Source organism: Phaseolus vulgaris, chromosome 6 (genome assembly GCF_051622355.1).
Source record: "Phaseolus vulgaris cultivar YP4 chromosome 6, ASM5162235v1, whole genome shotgun sequence".
Taxonomy (NCBI): Eukaryota; Viridiplantae; Streptophyta; class Magnoliopsida; order Fabales; family Fabaceae; genus Phaseolus; species Phaseolus vulgaris.
The window spans coordinates 30,594,819-30,613,579 of record NC_143503.1 but is presented as its reverse complement, the minus strand read 5'-3'; the positions used below and the strand labels follow the sequence as shown (position 1 = coordinate 30,613,579).

The following is an 18,761-nucleotide window of genomic DNA, read 5'->3' as shown; positions in this document are numbered from 1 at the left end:
CTTTTACTGATTTGATATTTTTATGATCTTATTTACTGTTACTAAGTGCTAAATTTGACTATTTTTTTACATATGGAATTAATAAATTAATGCTATATATAATGATACTTTTAGAAAATAAATAAATACTGGGTATTTTTAATTAATTTACATTTTAAATCGCATACTCTTTTCTCTTGAGATATATCAATAATAATCTGTACCTACATATAGAAAGATTTCCTTAAATAACGGTTTTTTATATATCTATTCTTTTTAATTTTATCTTTACATTAAAATATTTATCAGAAGCATTTTAATTATTTTGTAAATATTAAAATCATAATAAAAATTTTAAATTTAAAATATATCTCCATCTTCTCAATTTTTATGAACGATTACTTTTTTTTCTTTTCTAAAATATTTTTATTCTCAACGAATCAACCATAATATAATATTTAATTTATTAAATTAATTTATCATTATAAATTTATAGTTAATTTTAATAAATACAAATATCTATACAATAATTATAAAAATAAAAAAAATACAGGTACACATATTTTCCCCTAATAATAATAATAATAATAATAATAAAATTAAATAACGAAAGGGAGTTCAAATACTCGAGTTGACAGAGATTGAAAATTTTGATTCAGTGAAAGTCTTCTCTCGTTGTTCCCCGACCGACCATGTCTCATGTAAGTCTCTGCTTTTCTCTCTTCTTTTCGACATTTCGATTTCATTCTTTTCCGTTACCCACTTCGCACCAATTCAGATCTGTTTTGCCCCATTTCTTTCTGTCTGTTATTCGGATCAGATTCATGTATTATACCTAATTTATGATTTTACATGCATGCATGTCTTCTCTTCATTGCATTACAATCATAATTGAATTATGTCAAATAATTGGTATAACTTTATGTATGTGGTGGTTTTGTCATTTGAATTTGATTACTAAAATCAAATCACTCTTATCTTATTTGCTGGATCACACTACTCTGATCTGACCCAACACTAGGTTGCAATTGAACTGTGATGACTTTGTGTATTATAGGACTTGATTACTCTGAGATTCAGGGAACCTGATTTTAATTCAGTTAGTTCTGTGGAAATTGGAATAATTTGAAGTTAGATGAAATGCTGGGATTTAGAAACGTTTTCATAAGGTCCCTTTGAGGAATTTTCTGATCCTCTTCCCTGTGTTTTCTTAGGAGACATGCCCTTCTGTAAAGAACATCCTTTTGTTGGATTCTGATGGGAAACGTGTTGCTGTCAAATACTTCTCTGAAGACTGGCCAACGAATAGTGCGAAGGAAAATTTTGAGAAAGTTGTGTTCAACAAGACTCAGAAGACCAATGCTCGCACAGAAGGTGCATAATTTTCTAAAATATAAATGCATGATGAATGACCATGCCATGATTTCCTATATCACCTAATTTTGTAAACATATTGAGTGTTGAATTTGTTTTAATGGCCTTCATGGGTTTCTCATTTGACAGCGGAAATATCAATGTTTGAGAACAACATCGTTGTTTACAAGTTTGTCCAAGATCTTCACTTCTTTGTCACTGGTGGTGATTATGAAAACGAGCTTATCTTAGCTACAGTTCTTCAGGCCTTTTTTGATTCTGTGGGGCTCCTGCTCAGGTTGTTGTCTTAATTAAATTAACTATTTATCTATGCGTCGTAGTCAGAGGTGTTTTCAATGTATCACTATTAAGTATTAACAAAGTAGTCCTTTGATGATTTTAAACTGCCTTTCTCCAGAGGCAATGTGGACAAGAAGGAAGCACTTGAGAACTTGGATCTCATTCTGTTGTGCATTGATGAAATTGCAGATGGCGGGTATGCTATGTGCTATTCATATGAACTTATATTCTTCAGTTGTTTGTTTGTTTCTCTATGACTTCTCTTGCTCTTCTCACTTCTTCCAAATTGCAAATTGTAGTAGCTAATTTGATACATCAGAGATCAATTCTTTTTCTGTAGTTAAATGATTAGAATTGTAAATTTTCGTCATGATACTCTTGAATTCAAATTTTACAAACATTCAAATGTTCAAGTAACAAACTGGCTTGCATAAGTTTTTGATAGCTCAGGAGTATGATTGATGAGATGAAACAAATGTCACTTTCACAAGTCCTATACAGTTCAACAGGCAGGGTAGAATTTGAATACATGTGATATTTCTGCTGAGTTTTTCACAGGATGACATCTATTTTTATGTTCTTTTCACTTATAAGCCAACCACATGCCCTTGGTAAGATATATGTTTTTGTCCCTGCTAAACGAAAAGATGCCACATTTTGAATGAAGTGCTAGGTTATTTGGATGTTTGGATAAAAGGTCCAGCAAGCCATACATTTTCAGAGATCATGGCTTAACCTTAAAAAACTTGACTTGACTTGGATACAGTTAATTGTGTTGCTACTCCTTAAATGTTTTACCTCCAGATTTTCCATGGGAAAATGCACAGTACACCCATAGTTGTAGTGCCTTGATGCTTCAATTGCCTTTGTGATTTCAATAGTTATAGGTCCCGTAGTACTGTGCTGGAATGGCAGTAGTATCAGACCATAAATCACATTTAGCTTGAAAATGGCATACCCCTCTGAGCTTCCCCTTCATTTTCACCTCTGCACTTTTCTCCTTATTATATCTTCTCTACATTTTTCTTGGCTCCACCCGGGTCTCAAATTTCATATCTTCATATTTTGTGCAGTATCATTCTTGAAACTGATCCAAATGTTATAGCTGGGAAGGTTGCTAGCAATAGTATAGATTCTGGTGCTCCTTTGTCTGAACAGGTAAATTACATCCTTCACTTTAATACCAAAAAAAAAAATTGACATTAAATTCATTAATTTAAGGAATAAGTGTATTTCTTTTCATTGCAGACACTAAGTCAAGCATTGGCCACAGCCAGGGAACATCTTGCGAGGTCCCTTCTTAAATGATTCATATGGAATTTGACAAATGAGGAAATTTGTCTTTTTGACTTTTCCTATAAAAGTTTATAAGAACATCTCCATTCTCGAACAGTCGAACCTTGAAGATAATGTTACTTGCCTGCGAATACAGGATATTTTGGCACAACTTTTCTTGTGTTTGTTTATGTAGTTACCCATTAAATTTCAGAATAGAGGCATGCTGCGTATGTTTTAAGTTTCATGAGAATCTATTTTATTACATACTAATTCCAAATTTTTATACTTTAGCTCAAAAGCATACAACTTTCCCTCTGAAATTATTTGTTTATATTAAATTGATACTGCAAACGTTATTTGCCATGTTAAATAATTTTCCGGAAAAAAGAAAAATCTCACTGGGTACAAACTCCTGATGCTTGCACAAGATTTTAGTTCGCAGAAAATTCACTACACTTGAAACTAATGAACGGAAATATTTAGAACACGAGTCACATTGAATAAACTTCTCTAAATATTTATAGTGGAAGATGTGTAAAAGGATAAGTATTATAAATAAAACCGTTTGAGTTAAAATTAATTTACAGATCTGAATTTTCTCAGAAACTTTTGTATATAATTTTCCAATAAATTCTGTAGCAAAAGTGTTTTTATAAATCAAATCATTTATTCACTTTAAAAGCTCTCTTAAGTTAGAAACCAATTCAAATAGGCCTGATTTTGATGAATTGAACAACTAGCAACTGTTCCTTCAACGTAATTCTACTTAAAGAATATAGGTAGTATAAAGTTACAAATTCCACTTCAACGTAGTAGAACTAGAAATTTTTTAGTTTCGCTAGTATCAAATCTTTCACTTTGATATTTGAAGAGAAACTCTTCTATATGTACATTAAATTGGAACCCGTTTGTAAATTCAGGTATCACATCTGAGTTCTTATTGAATGTATTATAAGTTTATATGAATTTTGGCTTTGTTTGAAACGGAGACCTGCAAAAGTCTGGCAACGGTTGAGGGTTCCTCCACACTCAGCAAAGCATGTGAATAAGCAAAAAGAGAAATGCTTTTCCATTCATGCTTTAACTTGAAGCTTGAAACAGCCTTAACACTAAAAGTAATTGATGTTGAGCAATCCTTGGACAATTATAGTATTAGTATCTCTATTGTATGACAAGATAATCCGCACCACTACGGAAAGCATCACCAGCAGTAGGGGGCAAGTTTTTGGGAGAAATGTTTTTCCTGACTTGGGCATGAGTCTCTGCTTCATGCTGAAATATCTTCACAAATTCTTGCAGCTCAAGCTTCCTAACTTCAACCTGTTCTTCAGCAACGGGTTTTTTCAGTCCAAGGTAAACCATGCCAACTGCAATCAGCACTACTCCAATGAAGACAAGGATGGCTGTAAAAACACCAAATGCATATGGTGTACTTTCTGCCCCAGGTATCCCATCAACGTTGATCCCAAATAACCCAGTAACGATGGTGAGGATAACACTAACACCACCAAATACAGCTAAATTATGGGTTACCCGAAGGCTTTTATCCTGGATAAATATTCAGCAGAGGCAAGATAATTGTCATGTAAAAATCTAGGGTGAGCAATATATAGTTGTTCTAGCTACTATCTGAAAGTAAGAAAAGTGTTCTAAATGAAAGTTATGAAGCATTGATACCTGTAACCAAGCTCGAACAGTGCTTTGCATGACATCTTGAATGGTAAACAAGCGGCCACGAACTGCTTCTTGCTCCTCGATCATTTGTCGTGTGCTCTTGTTTATTCCCTCTAGCAGGCTTCTTGCTCCCTTTCCTTTTAGATGTTGGAGAAGCTCGAATACAATCTCTTCTCTTGCATGGAGTGACCACTTCACTCTGATAACCTGCAAGGAAACACGAATGTTGTAAAAAGCCAAGTCTAAATCAAACTACTTTCAAGCATGTTTGGTTCAAATTATGCATAAGAATTTGAATCTCTTCCAAAATAATTGTTAGAATGATCTGGTATTTGTTAACATCTTTCCATGAAAACTTACTGCTTTTAATTCCTTAGTCAATGCTCAAAGGTCACTTAAAAAATACATTGCTTGTAATCAACATTGAGAAGTATAAATATAACCTAGTGTTGTCTAGTTTAAACATACAGTTCATGTATAATCTAATATTAAGTACTCTTTTATTGGTTATGTGAACTACTAAACCTGCAACGGAGAAATCAACCTTTCAACTACAACCAATTAATAATCACACAAAAATGCATTTCCATCCAAATCATGAAATCAGCATGTTGTCTAAGGATATATATCTTTTGAACATACCTGTGTTGATAACTTTCTGATTTCTTGATTTAAGATTAAGATGAAAAGATTCAAATCTTCATGGTTTCTCCTAGTCAAAGAGAAAACTGACAAGTTAGTGCAAGACAGTTTATTGGACTGGAATGGAGTGACTTGAATTCACACACACTGCATATTTAAGAACCTGTTCATAAACTTCAATTCAATCTCATCTGCCGCCCCAAATATAGATTTACGGAATAATCTGAAAAGGTAAATAAAAATGTCAAACCAAAGTAACACGAATTGAAGTTTACATAAAATGCAATTGGAAGAAAGAGTGTGCTGGAAGATCAATGCAAGCATGAGGTACATTGTCCATCTTTAGGACATTCCTAAGGAAACAAAATGCTCCATATAAACAAGTATGAGGTGTAAAAGTCAACAAATCTAAAGTAATTAACAGCAAAATTCAGCATAACTAGAAGCAAGACCTAACCTACTTCTGACTGATTTTTTATTTTTCTTTCTTGTTTCCCATAATTAGGAGATGCTTTTAGAAGCATCCAGAGTTCCAGATGACTAGAATAAAGAATCAATTTTGGGTGTGTAAAAGTAATGCAAAGGTCCCAAAACAAAATCCAAACACACTGTGAAGAGCCAGGAAACAAATTCGGAGGTTTTACTGGTTTCTAACATATTGTTTCGTGTGAGCTTTACTAGCATCAAATATGAAGGAAAATCCATTTTTTACGAATCAAAAGAATAATAAGAAAAATGGTGGCATTACCTATCATCCCAACGAGAGAGGCGGCAAGCAAGAAGTGCTATAACTTCATGCACTGTTCTCGGCACATTATACCCACCAGCTGAGAGAAGCTCCTGCCATATGAATGAATTACAGCTTTCAAAATAATATTAATGTGTAAACAGAGGCCAGAGAGCAAAACCAACCTGAACTTCTGTTATGCCTAAAGCATTTATCCTTGACACGGATCCTTTTACATGCATTACAGTTACAAGGAAGTTTTGTGCTTGCCAAGACCTAAGAACAATTGGAATGTCATCTTCTTCAACAAAAGGATCACCAGCTGATTGTCCCAGTAGCTCAAATAACAGCCCTCCCGCAACTCTGACTGGAACCTACAAATAAGAGTTAACTCCAATCAATAATTTATGCCAATTTTCAAGGAAAAGCCACGATGGGGTTAGTCATTGGAGGCTTTCTTTGGGGGGCAGTCCCAGTCATTGAATGTCTACTTAAATATCTATATTGTTTTACCCCCAATGCTTGGCACAAATAGTAGTAACTTGGCTCTCTTAACTAAGTGACCCAAGATTCGAATCTTAGTAATGTCACTTTAGATATAGAATCAACCCTATTAGGAGAGGAAGACCCGCCATGTGTGCTCAAGGTCCTTCTTGGGGACCATGAATAATCTGTATCAATACCATAGTCAACAACACAATAAAATTTTATATATTGCTTTCTTTCATAAAAAGAACTGCTACCTTCTGGTTATGTGGCACACAATCAAGCCTGATGTTTAATGCCTAAGGAACCCAAGGTTTACTTTTATATTCTTCTAGTTTACCTTTTATGATTTCTTGATTTACAAAGCCTTACAGATCTTATTTTTCTTGGCAAACATCTAAAAAATGCACCATATCACATCCCTAAAAGTTTGTTGCTATAATCTATACTTATACCAAAACTATCCAAGTCAGTGCAAGGTTTCAAACTCTTGGTGCTGGCTTTTCCCACTAAACGACTTCTTTATCATTTTCCTCGAAAAACTAATGACAATAACATGGGATTTGTTGGTCTCTGCTAGGCTGCTACTGGGTTCATTCTACCTACCTAGTACTAATAAAACACATCAACCAAATATCCAAATTTCCAACAGCTATATGCAAGCTTGATTTGGTACATGTAAATGCGTTTTAGCAAACAAAGATCCAATTGTAGATTGCCTAATAATAGCTTTCGTTAAGACTAACAATTACCAATGTTGAAAATGGCAAGTACCTCATAGAAAAGGTGTTTCATCCGGTCACTTATAAGTCTACTTTCGTCTCTCAAAGCTAGACTAACAGCAGGATGTAGCCATTGTGCATTGTTGAGCCAAGCCTCAACAGTGGGATGACCAGCAGAAACATTGCACCACCAAATAGGCCCAGCTGGACGCTCCCAGTAGGGAGCCGCCAAATCTGCTGCAGTAAAATCATCTTCAGAATCCTCAAACACAAATTGATGAGAAGACCATACAGCATCAACCTGAACTGTTTGGACAAGTTCAAAAATTCTTGCCCATCCAATGGGTACCCAATGACCACCATCATGCTTACTATACTGGCCAGCCTTGTCATCATCGGAGGCACCAAAGAAACCGTCCCGTGAGACATTTACAGATGAAAAATCTGGCAGCTTGTTTTCATTCGGTCTCAAAGAAGAAGCCTCCTTTAAACCATCAGAAATCTTTGAATGTTGTTGCCGATTAACCTCTACTCTGTCTATGGTATTTGACCTCGATTTAGCTGTTCTGTTTTGTCCTCGAACATATTCAAAAGCACAAATAAGCCCATCTGTCCACAAGTTACTTCCATGATTGGGATCTCTACCATGATCTGCTTTCTTCATTGTTCCTGCGGAATATAGTTGAACTTCTGCATCACTCATTTTTCTAGCTCCTAATGAACCTGCATAGAGCTTTTAAATCACCTCTTCGAAACTACTAGTTATTAATTATGATAGATATAATCTAATTTTTAAATCTCTTTCTACCCTACATCATACTAAATATTAATATTTTAACTATATATTTTATATTATGTCTATATTTTTATTAAAAAAAAATTATATTTTTATAATTTTTTATTATAAATATTAATATTTTATTGTGAGTGTAATGTGAAGAGAATGTGAAAATATATCACCCTCTAATATAATATACAGAAAGTTAGATATAATTTGATAAAAAATAATTTTATATAATATTTTCAGTTTAACTAATTTATAAGTTGATATCAGTTATTTTTTATTTTATTTTTATGTATTATTAAATGATAGATATGATTTAGGATTTAGAGATTAGATATGATTTATATAATATTTTCAGTTATAACTACTATTTTGAGGAAAGTTACCATAAGTATAATTTATGTAATAATTTCAGTTATAACTACTATCTTTGAGGAAAGTTACCATAAGTATGATCTATTAGTTATTTTTATGTATTATTAAATGGTAGATATGATTTAGGATTTAGAGTTTAAATATAATTTATGTAATATTTTCAATTATAACTACTTGAGTAAAGTTACTTATGATCTATTAGTTATAATTGAGAGTCCATCACTTATAACATGTTTCTATTATTTATTTATTTTTGTTATAGTATTTGTAAGTAAGTAATAATTGTTATTGGTAAATTTTTTTTTTTTCTTTTTATCTTCGTAGATATATAAAACTAATAGGCGTGGTGTTTGAAAAACTTCTGATTTCCAACCAGAATTTGACAACCAACAAGATTGTGACGCATCACACATCAATGCTACAAATGAATTGTAAAAAAAGAAGTACAAATATTCTTATTAAAAATAACAGAAAAAAAAGGTGAATGAAATTAATTTAAATATACATAACTGATCATCTATTCTGTCACAGTAGTTAACAAAGTAGGAGATTATGAAAGAAAATCTTTCAGCAACGATCAAAATCTAAGAAATGAGTTATGAATCTTCCATGCTTTCTTGTGTAAAAGGAGAAACAAGTTAGGGTATGGCACTGTGAAATGGTGCTTAACATAAACATGGGATAAACAAAAGAAACTGCAAATAGTGATGAAATTAATAACTGAGATATTTGATTTGATTTGAAGAATGAAAGGAAATTACCAGAAACAGAGGAGAGAGGAGAGTGGAGTCTATCAATCCCCAAAAGAATAATTATAAAATAATGAAAGAAAGAAAAATGCAGCACTCGCAAGTGTACCACTCCTGGCTACCAGTCATAGTTGCTGCAAGAACTGGGCTCACATGTTTCACATTATAAAAGAAAATAATGGAATCATTACACTACTTTACTTTGGTAATTTACGTTTTTACGCGTTCAAGCATCTATTCTTCTTCTTTTCTTTTAAGATCCGTTTGTTTCTAGGACGAAAAAGGAAAAAAAAGATGTAGATAAAACTATTCAAGGGAAATTGGAAAAATAAGAAAAAAATATTGAAAATCAGGAAAAACAATACCTTTTCATTCTTTCAATTTTATTTTTTTTATTTGAAGAGATTTGTGAAGAATTTTTTTTAAAAATTAATTATATATAAAAGTTTATATTTTAATATAAATAATATAAGTATAATATTTAATATATTTTTTTATATTATAATAAAATGCATAATTAAAATAATAAATAAAAAGTAATTTAAAAATTAATTATTAATATGTAATTTTATTATTATTTATTAATTTCTAATTTTTAATTTATTTTAATTTTAATTTTTAAAGTTTTTATATTAAACTAGCAAAAACACGTATTTGTTTATCCTCTGTTTATCCACATTTTTCACCTCTGCTCAACTTCCATAATTTTTCATAATGATAGAAATTTAACATATAGAAATAATTTTGGACCAGACGAAATTGAAAAACAAAAAATAACATGTAAAAAAAATGATGAATTGATTAATCAACCTTTTCTTTTTCTCTTATAGTTTGAGTTTCTCTTCTTCTTCAAGTTTTTTCTTTTCTTCCATTGGTGGTATTAGAATTGGAAGGTGTGAAGATGTTCATATTAAGATTACGATTCTGCTTTTGATGATGTTAAGTGGATGATGAGTTAACACATATACACATGATAATTAATTTGGAACATTTGTACATGAAATTTGCATACCATTTACACTTTTTAACTTCTCTTTACCGTCTTCAAGATTTAATTTTTCACCATTATATGCTACTAAATTGCAATTTTATTATCTATCGATAATTTTGAATTTTTTATTTCAATTTGTAACTATGACCGAGATCTAGGATTTCACCCTATGTTGATACATTATTTCTCCGTTAAGAAAAATCCATTAATTTTCTTACTACATTGATTTGTCTTCCTTAATAGGTTTCATATAAAGCTTTAAAATTTATCATTTTCACCTTCCAAGTTGCCATGTCGAAGGTGAAATTTGTATCATTATGTTAGTAATAAAACCTCTAGTATCTTTTAGATTTAAAATTTATCATTTTCACCTTCCAAGTTGCCATGTTAAAGGTGAAATTTTTATCACTATGTCGGTAATAAAATCTCTAATTTAAGGATGTTTTCAGCTTGAAAAAGATGAAATTTTTGTGAGCAAGTTGAGTATATTGTGTGCCATTAGATTTCACAGATCCTGGTATGAACAAGGTGAAGAAGTGAAGAGAAGAACCCTTATTAAACTCAGTTAATTTTCTCTTGTGGGTTCTCGAGGTTGTGAGGCGAAACTCACCGGCAATACACTTGTTCCAAATTAACTACCATATGTATCTTTGTCAATTCATCACCAAAAGGCAATGTAACATAAAAGATCACATTGAATATTTTAGAAATAGTTAAGACCACATTAAACATTTTAAAAACTGGAGACTATAAATTATTTTTGACCCTTAATACAAGGAGTAAAAGAATAATTAAACCTATTCTTTTCATTTTTATTGTACAAAATGTACAGGCAGAAGACAACAAACATCTTAGTAAAACGTCATTGCTTTGACATAAAACTATACGGGAGGCCTATATAACCTCCGAAACTTAAGCTTGCAGTAGAAGGGAAAACAAAGTTAAAAAATATAAGGGTAAATAATTTATAAAATCACTTTCTTATTGCCTCTTTAAAAAAACATTTTAAACTTACAAATAAAAAAAATCTATAAATACTTACAAAACTTTATGAATGAAGCCAGTTGTGATGAAATCGGTAAATCTACGACGGAGTTATGAATGATGTTCAAGTTGGAAAGATTGTCATAATCCTCTGCAGCCGAGGCAACTGGAACCCCCAACTTAACTTCATTCAGTTACAGCAGTGAACGCAAAAAGTTAACAGGTGAGAAAACTATCCAAAAGTGATTTCCACTATAATCAGATGACAATATTAAAACAAAAACAAAAAATGTATCGAGTAAACCAAATTAGCACACTTAGTACCTACGTTAAACAAGAGGAACATAATTATGTAGAATACAACCTCGTGGCAATGGGCTCATGGTCTCTAGAGACCAAACAATGATACATTAAGTTACTAGACCGTTAATGCCTCTGATTAGCCACTTCCAAAACATCAATACCCTGAAAAACCGGGAGGTGACTAGGATTAGTAGCTGTTTTGCCATAGTTGTTGTTGGGACTGCTTGGATGGTTGGCTTTGCGGACCACCCAAGGAGGCTTCCCGAGGATTTTGTGGCTGATGTTCCAGCGAAATGCCACTCTGAGATTGGTAGAAATTAGGATACCCAAGGGATCCAAAATGTTGTGAAGGTTGTTGCTGTTGCTGTTGTTGCTGCTGCCTTTGCCGAAATCCACCTGCCTGTTGTTGACTCTGTCCCTGCATGCTATAATAGTTGCTGGGAGGAACTGCAGACATTGTTCGAGGGCCGGGTCCCTGAACCCACATGGGAGAATTATCGTTCTAACAGAAAACACAAAATAAACCCATTTCAGCTTAACGTATATAAACAACATAGAAACAAGTAAACAAGGATCCATTTCATATTTCTTTAAATTGTTAAAAAACGCAATTCAGAGTTGCATATTAGCCTTCAAAAGGATCGTAGTTGTTATCAAAGCATAAATAAAAGTTCAACATATAATTTTACACTGAAACATAACAAAATTGACAAAACTTGTAGAGAAGAATCATAACAGGAAATATAAAAACAGTTACACTTAAATGCAAATAATTTTAAAATATAGATTTTTGTACCTGCTGTAGTGAAATCATATGATTGCTGTCCTTAAATTGGGAGTTTATCAAATCCTCGTATCCAATGGTTGTCCCAGTGGGAGCAGCAGGCGGACTCAGAGAAAAATTTCCTCCAGGAATGCTTGTTGAACTGCCAAAGCCGTATCCAGGTGGAATAGCAGCAGACTGGGGCAAACTGCTGGCAGAAACATTGTTTTTATACTGTGGAAGCATCGCTGCCAGAGATTGGTGATATGTGCTGTTTCCAGGAAAAGTCTGCTGAAAAGCTGATGGCATATATGTATAGCTCTGAGGCAAGAATGGATAGCTAATCATATTGGCGAAGTGTCCCAGAGGAAGAGTAGGTTGGGAGTAGGGATGCACAGGAAGGTGCTGAGGAAGTGCAGGTCCAGTAGCAACACTTGCACCAGACAGGTTTTGCGCATTAGGTTGAGGTGTTGAGATGCCGCTAGCTCTTAGAGCCTGCACATTGACAAGAGAGTATCAAATAACTGAATTCCCTTTTTTTATCCTCCTATTCTAAGAAAACTTCAAAAGAGAGGTGCAACAATTAAACCTGCAAACGTAATCATTAACAAATAATTAAATCCAGAATAAACCCAGGACCAGCTCTGAGAACATTTCTCTTAATGTGAAACAAATAGATTTGACCAGCAGTACTGGAATACTAACACCATCCACTTATTTGAGTTGAGTAACTGCGGATGTAAGCCAGTTCTAACTAATGCACAAAGTAGTCAATTCTACAGTTGGTATGTAATTGTAATCTATAACTACTAACGTAATAGCCAGGGTGATATTTGTGATACAGCTTACTAAAAATTAAATTAAAAAAAATGAAATACTACCGAAGTACTTCGATATAATATTAAGAGCAGAAGTTCACCTCTGACATGGTTATGCTGGAACCACCAATTGAAGAAGCAATACTACTATATTTTGTAGGCATTGATTGTGTTGCAGGGAAAGGTAAGTATGGGATATCTTCTCTTGCTGTTTGAACTGTTGAAGCCAGCAGAGCATTGGGCAAAGAATTTGTATGTGCCTGCTAAAACATCGACAGTAAAAAATTTATATCCACATGGTAGGATTACAAGATAATTACAAGATATAAGACAGCAACCAATGTTTTAAATCCGGACAGCAAAGCTAAGCAATCAACTCCACAAACACTATAGCGAGATAGTGGGATAACTAATGTAAGCTAAATAATAAAAAATACTCAAAATAATATTCTTAAAGTAACAACAAAAGGTGATAGGTGTCTTGGACAAAACATTCAGGTAAATACCAAGAAAAGTCAAATACAAGTTTTCTGAATAGGAATCATCAAATTATCAAGTTCTAAATAAAGTCTTTGTTATCGTGTCTTTTATCATCATTTTTTAAACCCCAAAAAATGGCCCTAATGCCTTGATGTCTCTGTTCAAGGAGATGTTTTGGAATCAACACATAGTGCAATTTCATTGATTAGTTAGAGATGAAAAGGAGAGAAAAGCTAAGGTGTGAAAAAATAATAGAGGTGGGTCAAACAATATGCAAGCATAGGGTTCCTTTTAAACAAGTTTGCTTAGTAAAGTACCAGACAAGTTATATAAAGGCATTTGTGAGCCACAAATCTAATTCTCTTAGATTACGACAACGAGAAACCTTCTCACACACTAAATGGGGTTTTATATCGATCAAACACCACTGCGTTCCATCACACAAACACCATTGTATTTCATCAAAAAAACAAGTGTTCAGAAAGGTTCTTTAAATCTCAGTCCTTTCTTACAGTTTCTCTTTGTAAAAACTGCTTTCCCCCACCACTATAAAATGGTTTCACAATAGACAAATTAAATAGCACTGTTACACTGCTATAGTAGCATCACATAAAAGTGAAGCCCCATAACACTTATGTGTGGCCAGTGGAGTGTTGTGGTTTTTGCAGTGCAAATTGCAACCACTTTCTCCTAGAATTGCAGCCATCTTAACCACTATTCTTTCCATACACAAAAACCCCTTTTTCAGGCCCCACAAACGATGTTTAGAACACAAGCCCTGTTTTTCTAATCTCAGTCCTTTCAAAGGTTTAGATAAAACACTACTCCGATTGGTATTCTTCTCTCTTGGATCGGTCTCTTCTCTCTTCAGTGAATCAAAATCATCTGACCCAGAGCTCTTGGCCACATACAATGCCAGCCAACTCAACCGGTGGTGTTTCTGGCCAACCCACAATCTGTGGAAGTCTGTCACACGGTTTAGTTTTCTCTTTATTTTTCACTGTTGTCTTCAGATATATATAACCTTATGTTGCCCTTTCTCCCTGCACTTTCTTCATTTTCTTTTATATTAACTTCTGTATTTTGCTTAAATTATGAAGGCCCTTTATTAAGGATTTTTTTTACTTTTGGGCATATATATGTGTAATGCAATATGTAAAATAATTACTTTATATGTAGAAAATCTCATAAATAGTAATCAATGATCGTCTCGTTATCCCACTACTCCCAGGATTCCCAACCCAAGGTTTGAAGAGAATACAAGGTTGATTTATACATAAGGAACGAGTCAAACCACAGCACCATAAATCCCTAAGATTTTACACTAAAATACATTTAATTAGGCTTTCTTTGTTTAGTGATGCACAGACCTGCAAACGGCTATTTTGCTGAAGGAACAAATTTCTACTTTCAAAATTGCTTCAGAACCCAAGATTTACACATTTTCAAACATGACATGACATGACAATCTAACAAAAACATGCCACAAATTATTGAAAACTAATTCACTGAAGGAAATGTGCATTACCATTAAAACATGCATTGTCATTACAATCTAAAATATGACCAAGCCAGAGAACATGCATTACCATTACACCAGAGAAGGAAGCAAGATTCTGCATCTGTGAGCTAGTCTGTGAAGGAGGAAACGTGACCTCCGGTTGGTGGACATTTTCATATGCAAAGCCATGAGATTGTGAAGGAAATGGATACTGATTTTCCTGAACAATTTCAGGAGCTTCAGGTTTTAAAGCCTCTTGTGAAATTGAAGTATGCTCAAACGTCCCGGCACTCACACCAGTTACTTGAACTAAATTTCCATCTGAGGTAGTAGTAGCCAGATGCTCATCCCCATAAAAGTCAGGATTTCTACAAGAAAGATATCTTTAAGGAAACTGGGAATAATCATAATATTAAAAGTTTGAAAATAGTATCCTATTATATAGCCAACGTACCTAGTGTCTGAGTTTTCAATTGTAGAAACATCTGTTGCACCAGATGTCTCCTCTAACTTACTTTTCAAAGGCCTAGATGTAAAAGACCCAGGTCCAGAAAGGGGGTTACCAGATCCAAAACTTCCAAAGCTCAGATTCATGCATTCTGGTGTATGGAGTTGTAGGTGATTTGGAATTACTACAGAAGGATTTTCATCCTCTTGTTCTGTCCCCTGATCATCTCTCTGTATATTTAGCTGCTCTATGTTTGCAGCCACCGATGAAACATCATCCTCGGCTGAAAAGAAGAAACCAAAAATTAAGACACAAGTATGTGTCTTACATAAAACTATGAACAGTATGCAAAGCACACTAATTTCCATTGCCATTATCACCGAAAAAGATGTCTGCAAGAATGGTAGGAATTTATTTCCAAGTAAATCATAAAAAACAGATGTACCTCCTGTGTTATCTTCTGATGTACTTTTAGCAGATATAGAAGCATATTCGTCATTGTCTGCATTCTCAACAGAACCATCTTCAGCTTCATATTCATCCAATGGATTTTTCTGCTGCCAATCAGTTTCAGCGAAGTTTGATGAATTTGCATAGTACTCAGAACTTGCATGGGCATCAACATCTTCATATCCTCTAACATCATGTTGGTTTTCAATACAAGACCAATCATCATTCTGTGGAACATTCTCACTAAGGGCATGGCCTTGATTAGTATTTGTTTCTGAAACCTTGGAAGCATAACCTTGTAAAGAATGCAAATTGTCATCTGAAACTGCTGGAGGCAACAAGATATTCTGGTGATTACCACTCTGGATGGAAGAGTGATGCACGGATGGTCTGGCCTGTGGCCTACCCATCTTGACAATGTCAGCCATGGATACTTGACCAGCATTCCCCATCCATGCAGATTGCAGTCCGGGACGTTGTGATGATGATGATGGTCCGTCACTGATGCCTAATGCATATGTTTTTTCAGTAGCCACAGAATCACTGCAACAAATTTAAAATGAGACATGAGAAGTGGGAACTGCACCCAGGAAACACAATACTAAAGAAATTTGGTATCCAAGTTCCTCAAGGCATAGAAAAAAAAGGCAATTTTATGCTACAACAGAGAGACAAAAGAGGAATGGCCATATAAGCACTACATAGATTTTCTGTACGGTTAAGATGTTATAAATACAAGTTGCACAAAACATAAAACCAAACAAAAACTAGCACTACATTTTCAACCAATTTCATTCAAATCCAAAATAGTCAATGTTCATAATATAAACAGAATGATAAATATAGAACCTTAAAACAAATACAGAGAATAATTGGCACATATTATCCACTGTTTGAGAAGAAAATATAAAAATTGATACACGATAGATTGTTATAGAGTTAGATGCAAAGACAACCTACTTCTTTCTAAAATAAATTGAAGGATTGTTTATTTATCGATTGACCTCAGTAGGTGTCAGGCTTGGTTTGCAATTTCATCTTATAATAACTAGGCCAAATTCGCAGATGTATCAAAACCATAGGAATCCTTTTAGCCATCATGATACATTTTCCCATTTCAATCATGTCAATTTATGTGAGTATATAGATGATATGAAGGAAAATTAACCTGTAGGATACTGGTCTCCTGTTTGCATTATTTCCCAACACACTAGATGCAGAAGACGTAGACCCTCCATAAGAAGGTGCTCCATTCTCCTTCTTGTATGCAGGCTTCCCCTGCAGACCAGAATCTGGCCTCGCAAAACAGGGCAGAAATCTAAATAATAATAATAATGACAATAATCTTGACAGATAATACAAGTTTCATTAAGTCGAGAGCAATGTTTGAAGTTCAATCACCCATCATCTGCATACCACTGCTGCCGAATTGGTTGGCACTACCACGTCCACCGTGACGATCTGTCCCAGCCCTACCGCCACCACGACTAGATGTATTGCTTGTCCCACTCCCACGAGACCTGGAATCTATTGGGTCCTTAATCTGAACCAACAAGGGCAAAAACAGGTAAAAAAAAAGATAGACAAACTCGAACAAAATAACAAAAAATTAAAAACAAAGGTAGAGACAGCTAGCAGAAACAAAATGCTCAAGTCAAACAAACTCTTCATATCCACGTACAAACTTAGCACACAGATTCACCTACTGTCACACAACAGTAGAACACAGTCATTAAAGAAGAAACCGAATTGATCATTTGATTATTTGATTATCAAACTCAAATTATTTCTTTCTTCTTGTTTTTAAGATATCATTGAATCAATCCTGAACAGCTGAAACCAACAAAAAAAAAGCGTCCACCTCTTTTTTCTTTTCCCGCTTGCTCTTCACCTCATGAAAAGGATCTACACAATTAACAAACCTAAGATTAGAGAAATCGGACGCATATCTGATAGCATCTCTAACACGTGGATTAATTCGTTCAGTTGTTTCTCATTTTCTATCAATGCGCGAGCGAGCAAAGCAATATCCTCGAAACATTGAACGAAGGTGTTCGCGCGTTTAGCTCCAAGTGAAAAGACATCAAGAACCTCGAAACGAAAACGCAAAGAGAGAGAAAGGAACCTTGTGAAAGGAGACGACTAACAGCTTCGTTAGGGTCCATGTTACAGTCTTTGAGTGTGGCGTAGATCTCGTGGTCGGGGAAATTGGAGACAATCTCCTTCAAGCTCTGAACCATCTTCCGCGATGACGCCGGAATCGTTGCCGACAACGCCTTGCCGCCGCCATTGTTGTGGCTGCCACCGCCCTTCCCGCTCATCCTATCACTCTCTTTATCTCTCTAGGTTTCACAAACCACCGTACTAGCTAGGGTTCCGCCGCGACAACAACGGGAAAGAAGAAACCTCTCGCAAGAACGCACGTACGCTCCTCGCTTCGCAGATTGCAACCAAAAAGTGAAAACCCCTTCTCGCTCTTCCCCCACTCCTTTTCTCTCTGCGTCTTTTTATTACTATTTTTTTTAAACACTTTTCTTTTGTTTTTAACTTTTTTTTAAATGGAAACAAAATAGTAATTTTCATAAACTTATTATTCGGTTTATATAGTTAATTTTTACATTTACAGCAATCTTCTTAAAAGCAAATACAGTATAATGTTTTCAAATAATTAAAAATGTAATTTAATATATGAATAAAGTCAATCAAAAGTAAAACAAATAAAAATATGAAATTTTACTCATAAGTTTTTTATTTTTAGATTGGTAGTGAATATTTGTGATTATATTTTAATATTCAAGTTATTTTTTTGTTTAAATAAAAAAATGTTAAAAATTTATTACTTTTCAATTTTATGAGGATGTTTACATATTTATATGATTATATTAAATCTCTATCAATATGAATAATTAACTTAGATCCACTTAGGGTTTATGGAAGTGCACTGATATCCTTGT

General features: G+C 33.9%; 3 protein-coding genes across 11 annotated transcripts; 1 reads left to right on the top strand and 2 right to left on the bottom strand.

Moving 5' to 3' along the window:
• The first annotated feature begins 565 nt into the window (after positions 1-565).
• Positions 566-3,208, top strand: LOC137832071 (coatomer subunit zeta-2). The gene is made up of 6 exons (XM_068640054.2): positions 566-680; positions 1,194-1,353; positions 1,483-1,630; positions 1,751-1,828; positions 2,706-2,790; positions 2,881-3,208. Exons 1-6 carry the CDS (start codon positions 672-674, stop codon positions 2,938-2,940), a joined length of 540 nt encoding a protein of 179 aa, XP_068496155.1. The 5' UTR covers positions 566-671; the 3' UTR covers positions 2,941-3,208.
• Positions 3,209-3,720: 512 nt separating this feature from the next.
• LOC137832069 (uncharacterized) lies at positions 3,721-9,236 on the bottom strand. 2 transcript variants are annotated; one of them, XM_068640053.2, is made up of 8 exons: positions 9,082-9,236; positions 7,214-7,884; positions 6,139-6,327; positions 5,975-6,066; positions 5,390-5,449; positions 5,227-5,296; positions 4,588-4,791; positions 3,721-4,458 (listed from the first exon to the last, which is right to left on the bottom strand). In XM_068640053.2, the coding sequence occupies exons 2-8, from the start codon at positions 7,862-7,864 to the stop codon at positions 4,072-4,074; spliced, it is 1,653 nt and encodes a 550-aa protein (XP_068496154.2). In that variant the 5' UTR covers positions 7,865-7,884; positions 9,082-9,236; the 3' UTR covers positions 3,721-4,071. The 2 variants fall into 2 exon arrangements, with proteins under 2 accessions (XP_068496154.2, XP_090159736.1); XM_090303610.1 differs by having other exon boundaries at positions 7,214-7,830; positions 9,082-9,217.
• A 2,041-nt stretch (positions 9,237-11,277) lies between these two features.
• On the bottom strand, positions 11,278-18,346 carry LOC137832068 (uncharacterized). Of its 8 annotated transcripts, none has more exons than XM_068640049.1 (10): positions 17,933-18,346; positions 17,669-17,712; positions 17,209-17,350; positions 16,976-17,099; positions 15,803-16,350; positions 15,364-15,640; positions 14,998-15,277; positions 13,030-13,191; positions 12,144-12,605; positions 11,278-11,849 (listed from the first exon to the last, which is right to left on the bottom strand). In XM_068640049.1, exons 1-10 carry the CDS (start codon positions 18,126-18,128, stop codon positions 11,535-11,537), a joined length of 2,550 nt encoding a protein of 849 aa, XP_068496150.1. In that variant the 5' UTR covers positions 18,129-18,346; the 3' UTR covers positions 11,278-11,534. The 8 variants fall into 8 exon arrangements, with proteins under 8 accessions (XP_068496150.1, XP_068496151.1, XP_068496152.1 ...); XM_068640050.1 differs by having other exon boundaries at positions 13,030-13,188; positions 17,933-18,335; XM_068640051.1 differs by having other exon boundaries at positions 17,224-17,350; positions 17,933-18,335.
• Between the last annotated feature and the right edge of the window lie 415 nt (positions 18,347-18,761).